The sequence below is a fragment of the Cimex lectularius genome, unplaced genomic scaffold, assembly GCF_000648675.2.
Source record: "Cimex lectularius strain Harlan isolate CLEC.00 unplaced genomic scaffold, Clec_2.1 scaffold119, whole genome shotgun sequence".
Classification (NCBI taxonomy): domain Eukaryota; kingdom Metazoa; phylum Arthropoda; class Insecta; order Hemiptera; family Cimicidae; genus Cimex; species Cimex lectularius.
Genome location: NW_019392789.1, coordinates 387,720 through 405,171, shown reverse-complemented (window position 1 = coordinate 405,171; position 17,452 = coordinate 387,720). Strand labels below are relative to the sequence as shown.

At 31.1% G+C, this 17,452-nt stretch overlaps 2 protein-coding genes across 3 annotated transcripts in view; one reads left to right on the top strand and one right to left on the bottom strand.

The window, feature by feature from the left end:
* Positions 1-2,512: 2,512 nt before the first annotated feature.
* Positions 2,513-17,452, bottom strand: part of LOC106664321 — a 187,393-nt gene continuing 172,453 nt past the window's right edge. Inside the window, exons 3-4 of the mRNA XM_014389940.2 lie at positions 3,717-3,854; positions 2,513-3,207 (exon numbers count right to left, since the gene is read on the bottom strand). Of these exons, the coding sequence (XP_014245426.1) occupies positions 3,128-3,207; positions 3,717-3,854 (218 nt within the window). The 3' untranslated portion in view covers positions 2,513-3,127. The remainder of the gene's footprint in view (positions 3,208-3,716; positions 3,855-17,452) is intronic.
* The window catches only part of LOC106664320, an 86,897-nt gene continuing 78,252 nt past the window's right edge, over positions 8,808-17,452 (top strand). The window contains exon 1 of one of the 2 annotated variants that reach the window (XM_014389939.2): positions 8,808-9,016. In XM_014389939.2, coding sequence (XP_014245425.1) covers positions 8,933-9,016 — 84 coding nt within the window. In that variant the 5' untranslated portion in view covers positions 8,808-8,932. The remainder of the gene's footprint in view (positions 9,017-17,452) is intronic. The other variant, XM_014389938.2, reaches the window with a different exon arrangement.

Sequence of the window (17,452 nt, the reverse complement as noted above, 5' to 3'; positions counted from 1 at the left end):
TGGGTTTTACAATTTCTGTATTTTTTTTTCTGTCCATGTTTAGTGTAGATATTTTATACAATTTTTCTCCTTTGGTTTTACTCTATGATTATTTTCTTTTATATGTGTTGTTCAGTTTTTTGTGCTCTTTTTTATTAGGTTAGAGATGGGTTTTACAATTTTTGTATTGTTCTTTTTTCTTTTTTGTCTGTGTTTAGTGTAACTGGTTTATACAATGTTTCTGCTTTGATTGTTCTGCTATGTTTATTATCTCATTTTTTTTAATGTTTTGTTTCATTTTTCTTTTTTTTTTTGCGCTTTTTTATCAATCTAAAGTTGGGAAATAAAATTTGCCCAGGACAAAAATTTGAATTACTAGATTAGCTTCACTCCCTTTTTTCCTCGCCATCACCACTTTTCCCATTTAGCATACAATTTCTGCTTTGGTAGTTCTCTATGGTTATTCTCTTTTTTATGTGTTGGTCAATTTTATTTTATTTGGTTAAAGTTGGGTGTTACAACTTCTGTATTGTTCTTTTTGTTCTGTCCAAGTTTAGAGTAGATATATTACCCAATTTTCTGCTTTGGTTGTTCTCTATTTGTAAAATTTTTTGTGTTCAATTTTTTGTGTGCTTTTTTATTAGGCTAAAGTTGGATTTTACAACTTTCATATCGTTCTTTTTGTTTTGTCTGTGTTTAGTGTAGATATTTTATCAAATTTTTCTGCTTCGGTTGTTCTGCTATGTTTATTAACTCATTTTTATATATTTTGTTCATTTTTCTTTCTTTTTGTGCTTTTTTTTATCAATATATCAATAGTTGGGAAATAAAATTTTGCCCAGGACAAAAAGTTGAATTACTAGGTTAACTCCATTCCCTTTTTTCCTACCGTTACCATTTTTCCCATTTAGCATACAATTTCTGCTTTGGTTGTTCTCTACGGTTATTCTCTTTTTTATATGTTGGTCAATTTTATTTTATTTGGTTAAAGTTGAGTTGTACAACTTCTGTATTGTTCTTTTTTGTGATGTCCAAGTTTAGTGTAGATACTGTAGATGTATTATCCAATTTTTCTGCTTTAGTTGTTCTCTTTTTTCATTCTTTTTTGTGTTCAATTTTTTGTGTGCTTTTTTATTAGGTTAAAGTTGGGTTTTACAACTTTCATATTGTTCTTTATTGTTTTGTCTGAGGTTAGTGTAGATATTTTAGCTAATTTTTCTGCTTCGTTTGTTCTGCTATGTTTATTCTCATTTTTATATGTTTTGTTCATTTTTCTTTCTTTTTGTGCTTTTTTTATCAATCTAAAGTTGGGAAATAAAATTTTGCCCAGGACAAAAAGTTGAATTACTAGGTTAACTCCATTCCATTTTTTCCTACCATTACTTTTTCCCATTTAGCATAAAACTTGTATTTTGTTTCAATGCAATTACCGAAAAGGGGATACCACTAGAAAGCTTATTAAACTAAGAAGTTACAAAATTTGCCAAATTCTACAGTTAATCTTTCAAATTTTAAATTAAGCAGGTTTTGGTTGGAAACAAAAAATGGGAAGTTCTAGAAAGGTGCCTTTTTAAAAAAAAAATTTTCAATGCTTTTTGGATTTTCCCAAAAATGAATACTTCAAGAACTACAGTAGATTTGTGTATGAGTAGATTTATGATGAAAACTGTAGATAGTTGAACAAAACATAAAATGTTGCTTATCTGCGAACGGGTTGAGAATTGGACCATGGTTCATATGAACTTTTTTATAGCATTTGATGGGTAAAAGCACCTGACAAACTTTTTCTTATGAGTACTGAATCGCCCTGTTTTCATCTTATTATAGAGTCAATCAAAATGCTGATCATAATTATAATTCAACCTCACTCAGCTTATTTATTAAAAGCCAAGGTGTGCCAAAAGTTTGAACAAAAGTTGAAACATTTTTTGTTTCTTTTAATATTTGAATTGGTAATATAGTTTAGGGCAGTCTTCAGTAGACTTTTCAGGCAATAATAGATAACATTGAACATACCAACCAACCAGAGTTGGTACCAATAACCAGAGTCTATACAGTTTTAATTTTGTTATTGTTTTATCGTTAATCAACATTTCTATATCCATAAAAGGATTACATGTTTACATCATATAATATCCAGAGGATAATGCGTCAGTTTGTAAAAAAGTGTCGAACCATTCACAGTAAATTATAAAATATTTTCCTTCTCATGGCTTCAAAACCCATAAAGATTTTTCAACAGAACTATATAGGTCGCAGTGGTAAAAGCATTGGAATACTTACTGTATACAAGAATCAATATTTAGCATTTTTTTGTCAGCATCTTGATCGCTATTGATAAGTAAGTTAATTTTTTGGCTGCATGCTATCCTCTAGGAACGAATGCCAAGATTATTGTAATAATCTGTCTTAATACTAAAGAATGTAAATGTCCAATGTATTTCTTTTTAAATCCACCATGTCATTAATAATAAATTAATTTACCCAATGATGTTTCAGGGCTGTAGAGCCAAATTGTAAAGTTCGACATAGACCTTCAAAAGGTTTGTAGCTACGTTCAGACAAACTTTATTAGCACATAATTTGTACATACACTGATAATAAACAATGTACATAAATGTACACAAATGATTTACAATGATTTAGAGCTCGGGTAGATATTTTTATTTAGTTTTTGTTCTGTACAATTTTTTTTTTTTTTTTTTCACTTTTGACATCTAATTTGGCACAATTTCACAAAACTAGTTAAGGATTTAATAAACAATCACAAAGATGCGGGCAGATATTTAGCTCAAGTTGCACAAACAAAAGACCCACTATCCAAAAAGGAGTAGTACACAGTTATTTTTAAAAAATATTTTTATTTATATTAATCATCAAGACTTTACAGAAGTTTTTAATTACACAAAAGAAAAATCACAAAATAGGGTTGATTAAAGTGATTAAAAGTGTTTAATTATATAAGGGTCTAGAGTTTTTTTAAGGTGAAAGGATGAAAATTAATAAAACGAGTTTCATTTATTGCTGCTAGAGATTTTTCATTGATTAATAATTATAATTTTAACAGAAATGACAGAAAATGTAAGCTTTTAAATTTTCAAACACAACATTAACTTACATCATCATCTTTACATTAATCAAGAAGATTTTATCTATTGCTGCATGGATAAAGAGGGTGAAAACTGGTAAACTTGCACAGGTTGGATCCAAAGTCTAGAGGCACCACATCTGGAAAAAAAAAGAGCAACATTGAAATTAGTGCAAACAGCGTAAAGGTAAATAATTGGCTATGATAACTGTGTTTCATTCTAAATATCAAACAAACAGAAAATCCTCTCTTTTGTTTGCGTATTACTTACTTTAATCTCCTAAAGAGTAAATCTGAAGGCAAACTCTTAAATCAAGATTTACCCTATTTTATTATACTATTGTGAAACAAAATAGATCATCCGGGAAATGTTTCTTCACTTAATATTTTTACTCATTTTAAATTTGTTCATTACATTATTTTCATTTGATTTTTTTTTAAAGATTGAACTACCAAATTGTAATTTAAACAAATTTTATCTTTTTGTGTTCTCATTTTCATCATTACTGACTTTTCTTTATACCTATTGCTACGTTATAAATTTTTCATTTATTTTCGATTTTATGAAATGTTTTATTTTTTGTCAGAATTGGTTTAGATTAAAATATTTTCATCTTGAAAAGAATAAATTATGAAAAATTGTTCTCACCTGTTCTCTTCCCGTAACGGCTACCAATGACGAACCTACTCTCAGCTCGTGTTTTGACCTTTTTCTTGGTCTCTTCTGATGATCCTCGCCTTGAATATCTTCTACCAGTCCAGAATATACCACTTTTTGGTTCCCTCACTGAAACAATAAATTAATTCCGTTTAAAATAAAATGAATACAAATCAAAATAGATTCACGACAAACATTTTTTTATCTCTTTCTTGTTTCTAAAAAAGGGAAAAATGTTGATGTTTACAATTTGGAATTAATAGTAGTAGTACACCCACAAATGTCTAATTGTTTCTATAAAAATCTCTAAAATTAATGAAATTCCTCATCAATTTTGAATCAATAATTTTTAATTATTGAAATCTAAATCAAATTAGCTTAATAAAACTCTTTCTTGATGGATTTTAGTAAAATTAGTTTTTTTTTCTTAAAAATGGTTAAATTTATTTAATTCTATAAAAATGGAAGGTTTATGGGCTGGCAAACAGCTGAGGTCATAGCCAGCCCTCTGTTATCCTTTTTCTGGTCTTTTATGCATATTTTTTGTTTAGGTATATTTTTATGTATATTTTTACTGCAGCCTTTTGAGCATCTTGATTGGTTACAAACTCTGCTTTTCTATGTTTACTACTTCGGTATCCTAAAATCCTAGACTTGTTTATGCTTCAGGACAATGACACAAAACATACAATACATAATATTTAATCACCATAAACATAGAAGTCTGGTCACATTCACTCCTCCAGAGTACATTACAAAAAGTTTAAAACACAAAGAAAAGGCAGATACAGTCTACTGAAAGTTCACTGACACCGATAAGAAATAACTCGACATTGAATGAAAATGGACAAAAGGTTGAAATAGTTATGAGAACAATACAACAGAGCCGATAATGTACAAGGAAATCAGAAAAACGTTTTTCATAAATAAAAGAGGTGTTGGTAGCTCAGCTTTCAAAGGTTGGAGGTAAATCGGTTGCTGTAATTCTCATGGAAATGAGACATGCATTGGCAAGTTGAATAATCTTTTTAAATCACGTATTCAAATAAGCAGAAGACAATGTTAGTACTAGGCATAAACTTAAAATCAACATTATTACTAGATGAAGTGGACAATTAGGGCAGTTGAGTTAGAAAAATGCAGGAAGAAAAACAGATAAATCAACAGTCTGCAAAAGAAAATTAACATTCTTTCTAATTAATAATTAATTAATAGCCTATTTAAAATGTATAACATTGTTCAAAAGTTTCAAAGCAAAAGGACAAAAGTCGATGTTAGCAGTACAGTGTGCAGATTTTGTCTTTTTTTTTCTTCAGAGGACTTTTTTCAAGAACTTTTTATCCTCTGTGACTTCCAAAAGGTACAATAACACTTCAGATTTTTGTTCCAGTGTTCAGCTGGAAACCTATCTTCTGGGACGTTCTTCACAGCATATACCTCATTCTTTTCATCCTACTGCAGGGGTTTATTTTATTTTGTGTTGATTTTAATGTTGTAATTAAACCTTATTCCCAAACCCGTTTTTTTCCAAAAACTGTTAACAATTCTGAACGAATGTGGTAGAAAATTGGAAAATATTGGGCTACATTCTTGTAGGATTTCTTCTTGAGGTCTTCAAGATGATGAACTTCTGTTCTTGTTGGTCTGTCAGGTCGGTTTTGGCGTCTAAAAAATTTCAAAAGGCGTGAAGCCGAAACACAGACTAAAACAATCATCCATACCAAGCCTGCTCGCGATCAGCATCCACTCTTTAGCCTGAGATAGATTTCGGTCTGTTACTGCTCTTGTCAACTTTTTAGTTAAGCAACTCACTCATTTTAGCAACCTTTATTATGTAGTCATGGTGGAGCTTTATTGTGCATTGTGGGATCCGCATCCATCTAGGTGAATCATGTATGCCGGGCAGTATGTTGGCAGCTTAAGGAAGCTCTTAATGAAGGTAAATTGCATATTACATTTTGAATATCTGCCCACTTAAAAAAATAAATAAATACTAATAATAATAAATAGTATGAATTACGTGTGGTGATTAGTGACCGTTAATCGATAATTATTCAGAAATCGTGAGATGGGGTCTGGTGTGATGTAGGTTTCAGAAAAACATTTTCTTTATCGTGCCAACGTTTCAATCTTTATTGAGATCATCTTCAGGGCTCAAAGTGTTTGTTTCTGTGTAATTGTGCCATTCTTGCGTGTAGTGTTGAGAGTGCCCGACACTGATGGCATAAATAATATAATATTAATTATATTATTTATTTTTGATTGCAAAATATTTGGTGTACTTTTATACACAGTTCAGTTTTTAATTTTTTTAAAAATTTAATTATATTTTTCTTTAAAAATATCCAGTAAGCAACAAAAAATAAATAAAAAATTAACAATTGCAAGTATTTGTTTAAAAAAAGAGGATCTTCACTTTTTGGCCTCGGTGTATTTTTGAATTCAAATGTTGGTACTTAAATTATGCACTATGTTATTATTTTATTACTGTCAAAATGTTTAAAATGTCAATGTTTTCCATGTTTCTTTGCCTTTTTTGTAATTATTGTACTGAAATGGACTATTGCCCATATAATAAATAAGTCAAGAAATATTGCATGTCTTTTTAAAGGTAATTTTATTCATACATAATTTAGGTGATAACAAACGTAGGTTATTTGATGAAATGATATGATCAAGTTTAAATGTGCACCACTTTTTACTACTTTGTTTAAATTGAACATCATGCAAATATCATAAAATGACAAAAAATTAAACAGTTTCTTACTTTATTTTGAGAAAGCAGTCTGATATAATTACAGTCTTAACCTAATTAAATTTTCAATTAGTAAAAATCATATTTGTTCAATAATATGGGTTTCCAACAATAAAATCATATGTGTGGTGATTAGTGACCGTTAATCGATAATTATTCAGAAATCGTGAGATGCGGTCTGGTGTGATGTAGGTTTCAGAAAAACATTTTCTTTATCGTGCCAACGTTTCGATCTTTATTGAGATCATCTTCAGGGCTCAAAGTATTTGTCTTCTGTGTAATTGTGCCATTCTTACGTGTCGTGTTGTGAGTGCCCCTCTGAGCCTGAAGATGATCTCAATAAAGATCGAAACGTGACACGATAAAGAAGATGTTTTTCGGAAACCTACATAACACCAGACCGCATCTCACGATTTCTGAATAATTGTAGATTATTTGGTGTTTTTAAAAATAAAAATATGATTTTTATGTAAGTAGAGAATGAAAAAAAAATATTGCAGGAAAACTTTATTTATTTATTCTTCAGCTTATCACAGGGTGTTCAGCTACTCGTGTTATCAACTTTGCCCCTTGATTCTAAATTCAAAATGGAACCAAAACGTCCTAATTAACTATGGTTCGAATCTCAGCAGTTTAGGAGTTATTACACTTTTTCTGACTTTTTAAGATTTCACGACCTTGCTTCCAATAAACAATGATAACTCCAAAACTAAAAACTTTTGGACAAATCCGTTGATACCATTGAAAACTAAGTTAAATTTCCAATATGATCTGATCAATCCCAAACTTGTAAAACCTTCGTGAAATAAGTGTCTTGGTAGCGAGAACTTTGAAAAATATATTTTTTTCAAAGTTCAAAAACTTACTATGGTTATTCTAAACTACTATTTCCAAACCTAGAGACCAGCAAATTTAAGAAAACGTATTGCATTTAATATTCTTTTTAGTGGTGGAATTTCATTTGTAATTACTTTTTTCAAAGATGAAGAAATTGATGAAGGAAAGGAAAAAACCGTGGTTGACGATTGGTAAGGTTACATTGCAGAGGGTGGAGAGCATTTAGAATCAAAATTAAAAAACATTTAATAAATTTATTCAAAATTTCCTTAACTTTTTTTATTTTTATTATCATTAATCTTTCCACCTTACCAATCCTTCAACCTCGGTTTTTTTCTTTTCTTTCATCAGTTTCTTCATCTTTGAAAAAAGTAATTAAAAAAGCAATTGTACCACTAAAAAAAGATATTAAATGGAGTACGTTTATATAAATTTGCTTGTCTCTAGGTTTGGAAATAGTAGTTTAGAATCACCATAGTAAGTTTTTCAATTTTGAACTTTTTTTTCAATGTTCTCGCTACTAAAACGCTTATTTCACGAAGATTTATAAGTTTAGGATTGATCAGATCTTATTGGAAATTTAACTTAGTTTTCAATGGTATCAACGGATTTGTCCAAAACCTTTTAGTTTTGGAGTTATCATTGTTTATTGTAAGCAAGGTCGTGAAATCTTAAAAAATAAGACAGAGTGAAATAACTCCGAAACTATTGTGATTAGGGCCATAGTTAATTAGGATTTTTTCGTTCCTTTTTGAATGTAGAATCTACTGGCAAAGTTTGTAACACGAGTAGCCGACCAACCTGTATTGAAAAACAACTTAATTTTTACAATTATTTGGAGATCGTGAGAATCTCCGAGAGGATCGGTCTGGTGTGACGTAGATTTAAGAAAAACATTTTCTTTATCGTGCCAACGTTTCGGTCTTTATTGAGATCATCTTCAGGGCTCAAAGTATTTGTTTTCTGTGTAGATGTGCCAGTGTTATGTGTCGTGTGGAGTCAGTCAATTTTTATGGCCGAAGGTCTTGGGTTCGAATCCCGCTCGTGACACTAGCTTTTTCGTCTCAACCAAGACCTTAGATAAAAAGAATAATTAATTGAAATAATCAATATGGTCAATTATGACCGCTAAATATGTCCGGCTATTGAACTTGTAGCGAAAATTGGAAGAGAAAGAGGAGAGAAAAGGGATAGGTGTCAAGAAATGGTAGAAGAACATGCGAGAAGTGGAAGCTTTATGTTAATGAGACAAGTGACAAATGTATTCACGAGGGCCGAGACAATAGGCGTCAGGACGCCCCGGGTCCGTAAATTCGTCGGAAAAAGTTGGAAAATACGCGAGTGGAAAAAAAGGGCCGGCAAATAGAAGAAGAAGAAAGAAAAAAAAAACCGTGACCATGGTTAACAATGTAGCGCTTGTTGATGGATGACATGGCCTAGGCTACCCCTTTCCCCATTGGGTGGCCCCTCTAACGGACAGACGCCAGATTAGATAGGAGTGGAGTCGGTGGGGGAGCCGCTATCCGGATCGGCCTAGTGCCACCTTTCGCTTTCCTCGGTGCGGTCCTCGCACTTTTTCTTTATTATTTTTTTTTCTTTCGTTTGACACGGCGACATGGTGAACAACACGAGATGCTGCGTACCCAACTGCAAAGACTCGAGATCTGCCAAACGCGTCCTGCCGGTCTTCGACGAAAAGGTCAATTTTTAATTTTTTTTTTTTAAATATAAATTTTATACCATATACAAATTTTTTTTAAACATCAAAAACTAAAAAAACAAACAAAAAACTATATCCCATCATAATTTTCTTCTAAGATTTTTCTCTTCTTCAATTTTTTTTTCAAAATTCATCCAGTCATCTTTAAAGGGGCAATTTGTCGCCCAAAGACTTTGCGTCTTCTTTATTTGTTGCACCCGGCCTTGGAATTATGCACGAATCCCTGACGGACGGCGACGACCTCCTGAATTTATGCGCTATGCAAGTCCTGCCGGGCGAAACAATGTTGCCGAACGGCTTAATTGAATAGCTGTTTAAATTAGCAGCAACTAATTGCCAGGGAAAAGGAAGAAACATCGCACCTTAAAGAGATTTGCTTCTTGGCGATATGAAAGATGGAACATTCATAAAATTAATTCAAAAGAGAACTTAACGTAACAACAATTAGTTAAATAAACTGTGGTTAAATGCACATTAATCTCTTTCACAAACCCGATCCCATAAGACAAAAATGACAATACTTGTTAGTAGTTCGTTCTTTCAGATTTGAGATCGCATGTTCAGAATCGAAAACTTTGTTTTGCAGTATGAAGTTTGTTAGAAAAATATCAAGAATTAGATTTACTATCTTCCTTAAAATAACTAATTCATTCCAATTCAATTTCCACGAGCTTTTTTGAAATGATTTGGTCACATAAGGCCAAAATGACAATACTTTTTAGAAGTTCGTTCTTTCAGATCTTAAGAATCGAAAACTTTGTTTTGTAGTATGAAGTATGTTAGAAAAAATATCAAGAATTATATTTACTATCGTCTTAAAAAAAATCTATTCCAATTTAACTTCCACCAGCTTTTTTGAATTGATCTAGTCACATAAGACAAAAATGACACTACTGGTTAGTAGTTCGCTCTTTCAGATTTGAGATCGCTGCTGAAGTTTCAAAAACTTTATTTTGTAGTATGAAGTATGTCAGAAAAAATATGAATCATTATTTTTAGTATCCTCCTTAAAAACTAATTTATTCAAATTTAACGTCCACTAGTTTTTTCCATTGGTATGGTCGAGACCGCCCCTTAAGTATCGAAAACTTGCCTTGCAATATGAAGTTATCAGAAAAAAGTATCAAACATTATTTTTAGTATCTCCCTTAAAAAACTAATTTACACCAATTTAACTTACAAGTTCTTGAGGCATTGGTCTGGTCACATAAGACAAAAATGAGAATACTTGTTAGTAGCTTGTTCTTTCAGATTTGAAATCTCTGCTAAAGTATGGAAAACTTTGTCTTATAGCATGAAAGACGTCAAAAAGCATATATGTCAGAAAAATATCAATCATTACTTTTAATATCTCCTCTAAAAAAAATAATTTATTCCAATTTAACTTAACACGAGCCTTTTTGAATTGATCTGGTAACATAAGACAAAAATGACAATACTGGTTAGTAGTTCGCTCTTTCAGATTTAGGATCTCAGCTGAAGTCTCAAAAACTTTATTTTGTAATATGAAGTATGTCAGAAAAAATATAAATTATTATTTTTAGTATCCTCCTTAAAAACTAATTTATTCAAATTTAACGTCCACGAGTTTTTTCCATTGGTCTGGTCGAGACCGCCCCTTAAGTATCGAAAACATTGCCTTGCAGTGGTGATGTTGTCAGAAAAAAGCATCAAACATTATTTTTAGTATCTCCCTTGAAAAACTAATTTATTCTAATTTAACTTCCACGAGTTTTTTGAATTGATCTGACCACAAGACAAAAATGGCAATACTAGTTAGTAGTTAGCTCTTTCAGATTGGACATCGTACCTTAAATATCGGAACCTTTGCCTTGCAGTATGAAGTATGTCAGAATCAATTAATCAAGAAGTATCAATCATTACTTTTGGTACCTCCCCTGAAAAACTAATTTATTCCAATTTAACTTCCACGAGCTTTTTGAATGACGTGATCACATAAGGCCAAAACAGCAATACTGGTTCGTTCTTTCAGATTTGAAATCATTGGTAAAGTATGGAAAACTTTGTCTTATAGTATGAAATATGTCAGAAAAAATATCAATCATTACTTTTAGTCTCTCCCCTAAAAAACTAATTTATTTCAATTTAACTTACACGAGATTTTGGATAGGTCTGGATAGAAAAAATTACAATACTGGTTAGTAGTTTTTTTAAATTTCAGATTTGAGATCGCACCTTAAATACTGAAAACTTTTCCTTGTAGAATGAATCACATTAGTCACACGGATAAAAATCAAGCTTTACTTTCAGTAATTTCGTTTAAAAAAAACCTTATTCCTATTTATTTCCATGTTTGTGAGTTACTTTTATCTTCGCTGAATTTTGTATTTGTCTAGTTACCCAAAAATGACAATACGCGGTCGTCATGTCGCACCAATGAAGAAACCTAAATAAAATTCGCCCAAGAAAAATAGTTATACTATAGTACCTTGGTTAAAAAACAACTTTATTTCCAATTTAACTCCCACGAATTTTTTTGGACTGATCTGGTCACATAACACAAAAATGACATAATGACATTAAGCGGTAGTCATGTCGCTGATCTTTGTTAGTCAAAAGAAAAAAAGATCTTACCGTAAATATCGGAAACTTTGCCTTGTACGTTCGAAACCTCGATAAAATTCACACGGAAAAAATCAAGCGCTATTTTTACTACCTACTTTAATAATAATTAAAAAAAAAACTTTATATTTTAACTCCCACGAGATTTTAGCCTGGTCTGGCTACATAAAACAAAAATGAAAATACGTGCTAATGATGCTGCTGATCTTTGCTAGCCAAAAGGAAGAACGATCTCACCTTAAATATTGTAAACTTTGCTTTTTAGGGAATGTACACCAAAGACGAAACCTAAGTAAATTCGCGAAAGAAAAATAACGATCATAACAAATTGTAAGTTATTTAAAATGTGTGGTGATTAGTGACCGTTAATCGATAATTATTCAAAAATCGTGAGGTGCGGTCTGGTGACAGGACAACATCTCACGATCCACGGTTGTCCAGTCACCAGACCGCATCTCACGATTTTTGAATAGTTATTTAAAGTACCATTGCAAACACACGCTTTTTGGATTAATCTGATCAAATAATGTAAATATAGCAGCTTGTTTTTATTCTTGTGTTTGAAATAAAAAATGTAGACCACACATTGACAATAAAGATAAATAATTATTACTTTGTTAAACAATTTCTGAAAGTTAAACTGTCTCGCAAAATAACAACTCAATAAATACGTTAAATTGTCAATTGATTATTAAATAGAATTTGCATAACCTAGTTTAAAAATAAAAAAAATAAAAGTAATAAGAAAGAAAGTAATAAGTGGATCATAATAGTAGATTTGCTTACTAACGTTTTCTTATAAAACTATTACGTCAGAGAAATTATTTTAATTTAATATTTTCAAAGTTGTTTTGTATCGTATTTCCAATCTGTTTTAAATTTAGATTGTTTAGGTTGTTACAAATTTTTTATTTGTATACAATTCTACGGTCTCCTGTAACAATAGTAAATTTTTCAAAAGTAATAACATTTATGACATAATAATATTTACTGAAAGAACAATTAAATATTATGTACAATTTATTCATAGGTTTTTCATGACAATTATCTCGACCATACCCTACTAGAAAATCGAAGGTACATAAACATGAATAACCACATAAGTGATGGTAGGATAATCAACAAGTGCAACAAATTTAATTAAGTAGGTACCTTAAGTAACCTAAATTGAAAACTAAAAACTGGTAGCCGATTTGGATTCAATATTCTGCCATCGACGCACTCACATTTATAAGTCCTCCTGTATGAATAATTAATAATTTATTAATAATTTTTGTAGTGAATTATTAATTTTCGTATTAGAGAAACCTCCTCGATAGGTCTGTCCTATTTGTCAGGATATGAATTTTTTTTAACATATATTTTTAATCCTTTCAATTAATTAATCTTTTTTATGCAAGGTATTGGTTGAAATGTAAAAGCTAGTGTCACGAGCGGGATTCGAGCCCACCGAATGTCGTGGGTTCGAATCCCGCTCGTGACAATAGCTTTTTCATTTCAACCAAAACCTTAAATAAAAAGATTAACTAATTGAAAGAAGTAATTTGGTCAATGGACCACTAAATATAATGCATATTTTTAATGTTTTCATTTTGATCATCACGTTTTCTTATAATATGCTATAATAATCAATATTCTTATAAATGCGCCGTGGAAAAATACCGATTTATTAATGTACTGCTGTTCGAAGTCTGTTTTATAATGTACGACATCGGAACGTACGATTTGAAAGTGAAATCAATTTAAAATTTGTAATGCGTTTGTAAGGTGCTGAGAACGATACAATACAATCGCCACAAGTTGAACTCTTTTTCTTTCCTTATGTTCTTGATTCGACTGAAAAATATACAAAAATAAATATAATCGATAAATTATTAAAATGAAACGAAGGGACTAAATTAAATAAGTTAAAATGTTGACATTTCCTGTTCAACAGTCGTGTAAACATGCAAGTTTTTTAATTAGGCATAATGTAAAATACATTAGGGACACATCTTAAAACGATAAGTAATGAACAACAATTATTTTAGAATGAAATATTAAAAACAGACTTTATAATTTGTAGTAGTACAGTAAATCGTTAAATCCATCTAATGATATTTGGACGTGTACTGTTAATTTATAATTTTTGTCAGGTCTCCAAAACGCCGGAAACAAAATAGAAATAATAAATTAAGAATTTTTATTTTTAACGACACCATTAAAACAAAAATTAAATAAATTTCGTATTGTACAGATTATCGGCGAAAATATTTCATCGTGGCTCCTAGCGTGTTTTGAATTTTGGACGCAATTACCCGTTCGAACCGTCGGTTTTGTGCCAATTAAATAAAATTATTTTGGCGAGTTAGATACGTTGAGTTTTACCTAGCAGGCAGCAAAAAAAAATTGTATTAGATTTAATTTGTTCAAATGAGTAACTTTCTTAATTATTTCAGGTAATTTAGCCACATTTAAAGAGCATAAAATTGATTATTATTTCCTAAAGTGTTCTTTTTTTTACAAGTATTCCATCGGGTTTGAGTTGGATTTTTCAGAAAGATTCATGTAAATCAGCAAGTGAACAATGTTATAGCTCAGGGTCAGCACGCAAATAAAAACTGGTTTTTCCACTACATTATTGTCGTATTACAAATCGAATGTATAAAGCATGTTTTTCACCTTTCAGGATTAAAAAAAAATCGACTTGAATCCTGGTATAATTTATACTAGATAGAGAAACAGAGAGATAGAAAGAAAGTAAGAAAGAAGGAACAAAAGAAAGATAAAAATAAGAGAGAAAGAAAGGGAGAGAGAGAGAGAGTGAGAGAGAGAGAGAGAGAGAGAGAGAGAGAGAGTGAGAGAGGGAGAGAGAGGGGGGGTGAGAGTAAGAAAGAAAGAACGAAAGAAAGAACAAAAGAAAGGCATAAAGAGAGGGCGAGCGTTAGACTTGTCTTTAAATTAATTAACCAATGTTTTAGATATTTTCTTTTGAAAATGCTAAAACAACTCTCACAAGAAATACTATTTGGAACATTATTAAACAGTTTTATGCTAGTAATTAAGAAAGAGTTGGATTATGTTTAGATCTATGATTTGGAAGTAGGAATGTATTGTTTTTACTTAAATTCAATGTTTTAAACAAATCGTCATTATCATAGTATAATATAGAAAGACAGAGGTGTAGAAAGATTGTAAGAAAGAACAATAGAAGGATAGAAAACAAGAAAGAGAGAGAGAGAGAGAGAGAGAGAGAGAGAGAGAGAGAGAGAACGAAAGAAAGAACAAAAAAAAGAAAGAGAGAGAGAAAAATAGAGTGATAGTGAGGTAGAAGAGAGAGGAAGAGAGATATTTTTCACTCAGTTTGTATATATATATTTGAACATATTTGTAATGTCGAGTTACCTTTACTTGTCTTCCATTAATTTTTCTGCTAGCGACAACTCCTCTGACGGCCAAAGGGCTATGAGTATGTCGGTCAAATTATTATATTAAGAATGTATTTTATTTGTGTTTTTCTCTTCTAATAAAGACTTTTATTATCATTATTAAGGATAATACAGACAAACAGAAAGAGAAAGGTAGTGAGAGAGAGGAAAAAGAAAGAAAGATAGACTGGTAAGGGAGAGAGAGAGAGAGAAAGACCAAACGAAAGACGGAGAGAGAGAGAGAGAGAGAGAGAGAAAATAAACGAAAGACAGAGAGAGAGAGAGAGANAGAGAGAGAGAGAGAGAGAGAGAGAGAGAGAGAGAGAGAGAGAGAACAAACGAAAGACAGAGAGAGAGAGAGTGAGAGAGAGAGAGGAGAGTGAGAGTGATATGGAGAGAGAGTACAATATTTTGAGCGTTGACTCTGAATAATAGAGTTGTGTTCAATTTCTCAAAACTTTTAGACACAATTCGAAAAATATCTCAAGTTGTAGGCTTAGTAGCTTTGATGAAATAGCAAGCACTTACCCAGAACAAAAAAAAAAATCAATAAAATTTCAATCGATTGTTTAAATTAATTAAATTAAATTATAATTTTCATCGATAAAAGTATATAACATTAATAAAAGATTAAGTTGTTATTACGCGTTTTAGTATTGTTTAAATTGACTGTATTAGGTGGCCGATATATTAAAAATATATAAATGTAATAATAAAAGAAAAACAGTTCTTTTCCCAATTGTTACATGTATATGAGTGCAATGTTCGTTGAGTTTATTAAGGTCGGAAACTCTGTTGATACATTATCGCATTCTGATTTAAGAGCGTTTCGTTCTAACAGTGGGAGTAAATTTGTAGGAAAACTAGGACATATAAGTAATTAAATTTATGAGACTTTAAGATTAGCAATGCACGTTTATTGCACAGTTATGTTTCGAAATCTGTTTTTTTAAACCATATTCACCCGCAGTTTATTATATAATTGTAATTTCAGTAAAGGTTAAAATCTGTTGAAATTTATAAACAGGAGTTTAGATTGAGAACGAAAAATTTCATTTTGAACAATTTATTCAAGAATTCCGCCCGCTTGCCAACAATGTAGTGGAAACGTTTATACGAAATTACACGTATTTAAATGAGCCATTTTAGAAAATAATCACACAGGCACGTATAAAACTTATGATTTTAGCAGGAAGTCGTGATTATTTTTTTTTCACAATCAGTCATTATTTTCTCACTGCTGGTTTTTCGCCTCGGTCGTTCATAGTTCTTCCGTTATCCACGGGCCATCTCTTATTTATTGTCCAGTATGTTGCACAATATGGACATAAACCATACTAGAAAAAAAATGGGTTTTGTTAATTTTAAAATTTACCGTGATAAAAACAGCTATTCGCGGAACTTCTTTATCGTAGGGACATGGAACGTTAATAAATTATCGGCGGAAAGATTTAAACGCCTTATAGGGGGAAAAATTAAAAAAATTAAGCTTCTCCTGGTCGGATTGAAAACTCGTAGCTGTAATTATAATAATGTTTTAATGAAAAGCTGGTTATGAACTATGGGATTATTTTCCCTACACCTTTCTACCCGGCTTTTCTCACTGTTCATATTTATTCAGTCTTTATGCCGGACTCAGTTCAAATTCCATAAAACTTACTTGGACAAACAGCGCTGGATATTAATTGTTTCGTATTTTGCCAATTTTTTCCACTACAGTTTATTTATTAGAAAATCCCAGGGTGGATTGGAAAAAATCCTTTGAAAAACAAGCCAAGTCTCTTTTATTGCAAGTATGGCGAATCGGTTTAAAAAAAGACTGCATTTTCCTATACAAATCATTAGAAAAATGAAAATACCACTATTTCCTATGTAAGTAAAAAAAATATAGATAAAAAATCCATTAGATTTCAACCAAATAACCTCTTTTAATTAATTAATCTTTATGTAAGGTACTGGTTGAGATAAAAAAGTCAGTGTCATGAGCGGGATTCGAACCCACGACCTTCGGCTAAATACGCCGCTTGAGCTATCGTGGGGGGTGGTGTCCGAGTGGATCGGAGTCAGGATAGCTCAAGTGGTAGAGTAGCAGCGTATTTAGCGGAAGTGGTGGGTTCGATCCCGCTCATGACACTGACTGTTTTATCTCAACCAATACATTACATATATAAAAAAATTGAAAATTAAATTAAATTAAACCTATGTGTACACTGACCGGCTAGAAAAAGGTGATAACGGTTTTGTTTAAAATCACATAGATTATATTTCTTAAAACTATCAATTGAATTTAATTTTCAAAATATCGATTTTTTATTTTCCCTATTCTTGTTTGCCAATCAGACCAGATTATTAATTTCGCCATGTTTATTGTGGTTTTGTAAGCCGTGTTTACCCAAAAAAAAGGAATCAATGAGAAAATAACAAG